Here is a 6,160-nt window from a genome sequence, read left to right as displayed (position 1 = left end):
TGTTATCTGTTATCTGTTTTTTCAAATGAAAAATATACTGTGTGTGTGTGTATATATATATATATATATATATATTTCACATCTCATAGATTTTTAAAGCCATGACATTGAAGTAATTTTATGTAATATTGTAAAAATACTGTATTAATAGTAATCTAATAACAAAACAAAAAAATGTGTGTGTATATATATATATATATAATACTGAAGATAATGAACTTTTGCATTATGTTCATAACAATTAAGCACATTTTCCACCCACTTTTCATTACAATAATGCAAAAATGATCAAAGTTTAATTTGCGTAATTAAAAAAAAATATATTGTGTTAATGTAATACTGTAAACAAAATACTGTATTAAAAGCAAAATAAACCTAATTTGAAATATATGAATAACAAAATAAATTCTAGATGCAAAGAGACGTTAATGAGAATTTGGTGAGGAAAACAGTAAAATAATGCTCTAATGCATTTTCTTTATGCAAAACATGCAAATACTATTATGATAAAAAAAAATATATTTTTTTTTTCTTTTAAGTTTGGGGTGAAAAGAATGTGAGCTGGGAATGCTTTCATTAGATTCACACATGAGGTTGCCTAATAATAAAGGTTTTTACAGTGCTTTTTTAACAAAACCAGATTGAGCGCAGCATGTGTGAGCCGTCTTTCTGTGTAAAATCAACATTTTTAAGAAAATTAGCCTGGTGGGTAATTGGAGACTGCGGACGTGTCTCAAATTTCATGTTCTCAGACTTCGCAGGAGGAAACCAACAGCGCAATTCCCTTACAATAGGCTTCAGTCTGAATGGCAGAAAGGCAACAGTTGAACAAAAGGCAACACTAAATACCAGAGTGGAATTAGGCAGGATTACTAATAACCAACCACTGGCCTCGGGTCACATGTTTCAGTCATTCAAAATGATTGACAGCTCTTTTCAGCATTAAAAGCTCATAGACCTTTTTGATCCACTGGTTACTTTAATAAATAAATAAATACAATCCAAATATTCTATGTTGGAGTTTTAGATCTATAACAAAACTAAGCTCTAGTGTGTGAAAACCTTACATTTTGAAAATGCACATTCAAGCACAATCTTCGTTTTACATATACATATAAAGCTTGTTATGTCTTACCACCCCACTGAGGGGTCCAATTGCCCTAATCTCAGGGGAAGGTAAACAGCTAAAGCATTGAGAGGTATGAGATGCCATTTGTCAGAAGATCTCAATACCTAACAATGAGAGAGCTGATTAGCAAACCAACCTTTTCAACAATGATAAGATCTCCAACCTGGATGCCGCTACTTTTCACCTTCACGGTTCCTGCGGAGAGAGATAAAGTGAAAATCAGACAGATGCATTTCAAAAAAAGTTGTAGCTGACGCATTCGATGATTATTTTAAACATTTAAAAGCAATCTGTCTGAAAAAGCAATGCCTAAAATCTGGAAAATCTTCAATTGATCTAGAGTTCCCACAATTGTTAGGGCAATTTCTAGCCATTTGCATATTTCAGAGCAAAGAAAGAAAGTAAAAAAAATTACATTAAAAAAAAAAAGATTTTTTGCAGATAATTTTGCTAATATTCACTTGAAAACTGAGGTATGTACGCTCAGATCAATGAGGCCTACGATCAATCAGTTACAAAAATAAATACAAAACCTGTGCTAAATGAAAGAAGTTGACACATTGAATTCAAGATTTGATAATAATTTAGCTTAATGAGAAATTGTAGGTCAGTCATTTTTAACAAGAAACACCACAAGTGTAATAAGATTGAAAAAATAATAATAAAATGAATAAAAAGTACAAAAATCTGAAAAAGCAATGCCTAAAATCTAAAAATCTTCAATTGATTTAGTTTCCACAACTTTTGGAGCAATTTCTAGCCAATCTCAGATCAAAACACAACTACAAAAGCTCATAATTTAAAAAGAAATCCCCTGATATTTCCAGGATTTCCATGACTTTCTGTTCAATCCTCATACATTGTGCATTAGAAAAGGTTTATAATCCCCCAATAAACAAAAACTTGCATAATAGGAATCAATGTTATAATAAAAAAAAAGCATCTGTCAGAGGTTTCACCAGTGGTCCTAAATCTGCATATTTCATGATAAATCCTCCAGTGAAGACTCACATATTTAAGCCTTCTTTAAGTCCCCATTCAGATTTCGCAAAAGCTCTGAGTGCATATGAGATTTCCATTTGTTTTTAGACAATACCCTCCTATGCGGCTTTACAAGAGTGCTGTGAGAACGATCTCTCATTCCATTGAAAATGCACAGCTAAAATTGTTTGGAAAAGGTCAGGGACCTTTAACCCCTGTGGAGACCTTTACCAATGCATATGTAAGACATTAGCACATATGTATATGTGCATTCTTTTTAGAATAAAAGGACACTTTTATTGCACTTAGGTCAGTACTGTTGCAGATTTGTTTTATAAAAATGAACAATTAAATCAGTGTTGGTTATATTGGGTTTTGATTAATTATTCCTTCAATTAAAGGGGTCATATGATGCGATTTCAAGTTTTCCTTTCTCTTTGGAGTTTTACAAGCTGTTCGTGAATAGGCATAGAGGAGAAACAATAATGTACAGTATGTGGAAAATAATTTGTTTTTTTAACCTTAAACTGCATAAACACATTTCATTACACCAAATACACAAAATAATGTTATTTTTTAGCATCGTCATATGACCCCTTTAAGCCTATATTTTATCCCTATCACCTACTCAACTGGTTTAAACCGTTCCCCAACAGGTTGGTCACTTGGTATCGTCCCCTTAAATTTCAAACTTCCAGAAACCAGGAAAAACCGTGTTCTGCTCCGGAAGGTGTGACCTGCGACCATAAATCCCACACCCACCTTTAATGGTGTGAGTCTATTAAAAAAACGAGTTGAGGGCCAGTTTAAATATGATGAACTTTGATGTTTTTATCCCCGTTGGTCTAGGCAGGGCAATCACAAGCCCTCCCAGGTAGCCAGCAAATGCCACAGCTCTGCTCTATGAGCCTTAAATGGAGGCCGTTACTGCCGAGTGCGCATTCGCCGGGTTTATGAGAGAAGAGAGCCTGCCAGATCAAAGGAAGGCATGTGATGGAAACGACAGGAGGTTCTCTTCGTTTTTTATTGTCAGGCGCTTTTCATCCCCCGGTATATGATGCAATTTACATCCCTACCTCAATTTAAAGACAAACAGCAGTCTGTTTTATGACTGATGCATCTGCATACTTTAGCAAGTCTCATATGAATAAAAAAGACAGTGTAACATTGTTGCTGATTTTTTTTTTTCTATTTTATGGAAATTTTTATGACATAGCAATTACATGGAAGAAGTTTGCAAATGACTTCTTCTAACCCTTGTGTTGTGCTGAAAATCCTTTACCCAATTTGGTGTTCTTGCAAATTTCGCATTATGCTATATTACCACCAAATACTAGAATTTTTGTCAACTTGTTTTCTTTCAGTTAGCAAAGGATTTGTATTTCTTCTTAGAACTGATTGATTGAAACGGAGTTAAAAAAAAAACATTATTTGTAGACAATTTTGGCAATATTCACTCATAAACTGAGGTGCATAAGCTTAGATCAATGAGGCCTACCATCAACCAGTTCAAAAAAGAAATACAAAACCTTTGCTAAATGGAAGAAAATAAGTTTACAAAAAGATTGAATCCAAGATTTAATAATAATACAGCCAACAAGAAATGTATAATCATGTATTTGTAGGCTGGTCATTTTTGACCAGGAATACCACATGTATATCAAAAAATATACAAATATATACACACACACACATATTTATGGGGAAGTTGTTATAACCTGTGTGCTGTGTCAGCAAAGTCTGAAAATAAAATTCTAAATTCACATTACAAAAACAAAATAAATTGCTTAAAAATCGAAAAAAAATAAAAACAACAACATATCTTTAACTTATTGCAAAAATTCTGAAAGTGAGCAAATGTTTTATAATTCCATTTACAACACACATGTAATGTGTAAAGTTATATCTATGGCAAACATAAAACCATAAAAAATAACAAATCTGTATCTTGAATTGAATGCACACTGCTAGACTTTCGCAAAAACATTAATATGTATAAGAACAACGTTAAAATGTATTGCATCTACAGCTAAAAAAAAAAACCCCAGCAAATCTGATTACTCATTGCAAATATTTGCAACATGGGTTTAGTGCCTACATTACAAATCCATGTGCACTGAATCAACCTAAAAACATTTAGGTCTACAACAAACAACAACAACAAAAAGTGATTGCTAATTACAAGGCATTTACATAACAAATCATTGCATAGGGAATCAACATTCAAATCTACGCCAAACAATAAAACGGGAACATTAAAAATATACAAAACCAGCAAATAACTCTCTCCCGCTGATTGCTCACTTCGCAACATTTACAACACACATTTACCTAACAAATCAAGGCATAAGGAATCAGCTTCATCCAATAAATCTACAAAAACAATGTGTGGCACACAAAATGCTTTATAGGTGGAAACAATGGCTCACCTCTTGTGGAGAGTTTACTGTAGATCTGTGAATTGACCTCTTTGTCCCGTAGGAAACATCGCATCTCCTCGACAGCTTCCCTCACGATCGTAATAACCAAAACAAACCCCTTATGAAAAACAAAGCAAAAAATGCATCAAATTTGACCATGAACATTAATATTAAGCCTATTTATCATGACAAAACTGTGGTCGGACTCACCAGAGGAACCCAGTATGTGTACAGAGCCCCTAATCTGAGCTCATTCACAAACTGTGAGCAGGCCAGCAGCAGAAAGTACAGGTTGAAGAAGTATTTGAACTGGTTAAACAACACCTGTAAACACAAACCCACGATATGACATTATTTTATATCTCAGTTTGAACAAAACTTGGTAAAAATAATTGTACTATGATACACTACCATTCAAAGGTTTGGTGTTGGCTAGATTTTATAATGTTTTTGAAAGAAGTATTTTATGCTCACCAAGGTTGCATTTATTTGATCAAAAAATACAGTAAAAACAGTAATATTGCAAAATATTATTACAATTCAAAATAACCGTTTTGTTCTAATATATTGTAAAATATAATTTATTCCTGTGATGCAAAGCTGAATTTTTTTTAGCAACATTACTCCAGTCTTCAGTGGGACACAATCCTTCAGAAATCATTCTAATATGCTCAATATTTCCTTTTATTATCAATATTGAAAAGAGCTGTGATGCTTAATTTTATATAAAAACCGTAATACATTTTTTCAGGATTCTTTGATGAACACAAAGTTCAAATGAACAGTGTTTATATGAAATAACTTTTTTATGTTTAAAAAAATAATTATAAATTATATTATAAATGCCTTTACTGTCACTTTTGATCAATTAAATGTGTCCTTACCGCGTAAAAGTGTTTATTTCTATTAAAAATAATAATAATCTTACTGACCCCAAACTTAATTTGAACCGTATTATATATCATATTTATATATCATGCTATTACCATAATACATGTCCAAAAAAGCATGGTACTACTATAGCACGTTTTTGTTAGTGATATTAAATGTCTTCTTGAAATGTTTTCAGATTCATTTCAACGTATTTCCATCCACTATGAAACACATATTGGCTCACGTAGCAACCACTGTTCATCTAGAACTGCATTTGTTTTGACGATGCCAAACAGAGCTTAAAGTGTTTACACTAAACCACCTCGCTGTTTGTTTTTCGCTATATGCCAGAGTTCTGGGTACTCATTTACAAAACATTCAGAATTGAACGCCGATCATCATTTGTCCTTCAAATCATTCAAAATAACCAGAAGGCATTTGCAATGCAAAAATATTTTTTTCCATACAGCAATCTGGTCAAGGTTGTTTTTAAAGGGGTCATACGATGCGATTTCAAGTTTTCCTTTCTCTTTGGAGTGTTACAAGCTGTTCGTGAATAGATAAGATCCCTAAAGTTGCAAAGACTAAAGTCTCAAACCCAAAGAGATATTCTTTATAAAAGTTAAGACTTGTCCACGCCCTCCTAAAACGCCTCGTTTAAACACGCCCCACATATCTACCTCACTATGTGGAAATATTTACATAATGCGCCCAAATGTGCACGCAAAGAAAGAAGGCGTAACTTTATTCTCGCTGT

At 33.0% G+C, this 6,160-nt stretch overlaps 1 protein-coding gene across 1 annotated transcript in view; it reads right to left on the bottom strand.

Annotated features, from left to right (window-relative positions):
- atp9a (ATPase phospholipid transporting 9A) overlaps positions 1-6,160 on the bottom strand; it is a 54,279-nt gene that overhangs the window by 45,741 nt on the left and 2,378 nt on the right. The window contains exons 3-5 of the mRNA XM_016576613.1: positions 4,741-4,854; positions 4,540-4,648; positions 1,266-1,324 (exon numbers count right to left, since the gene is read on the bottom strand). Of these exons, the coding sequence (XP_016432099.1) occupies positions 1,266-1,324; positions 4,540-4,648; positions 4,741-4,854 (282 nt within the window). The remainder of the gene's footprint in view (positions 1-1,265; positions 1,325-4,539; positions 4,649-4,740; positions 4,855-6,160) is intronic.

This window comes from Sinocyclocheilus rhinocerous, unplaced genomic scaffold (assembly GCF_001515625.1).
Source record: "Sinocyclocheilus rhinocerous isolate Xijiao unplaced genomic scaffold, SAMN03320098_v1.1 scaffold1496, whole genome shotgun sequence".
Taxonomy (NCBI): domain Eukaryota; kingdom Metazoa; phylum Chordata; class Actinopteri; order Cypriniformes; family Cyprinidae; genus Sinocyclocheilus; species Sinocyclocheilus rhinocerous.
Note: the sequence above shows the minus strand (reverse complement) of the source record. Positions and strands in the feature narration are given on the sequence as shown.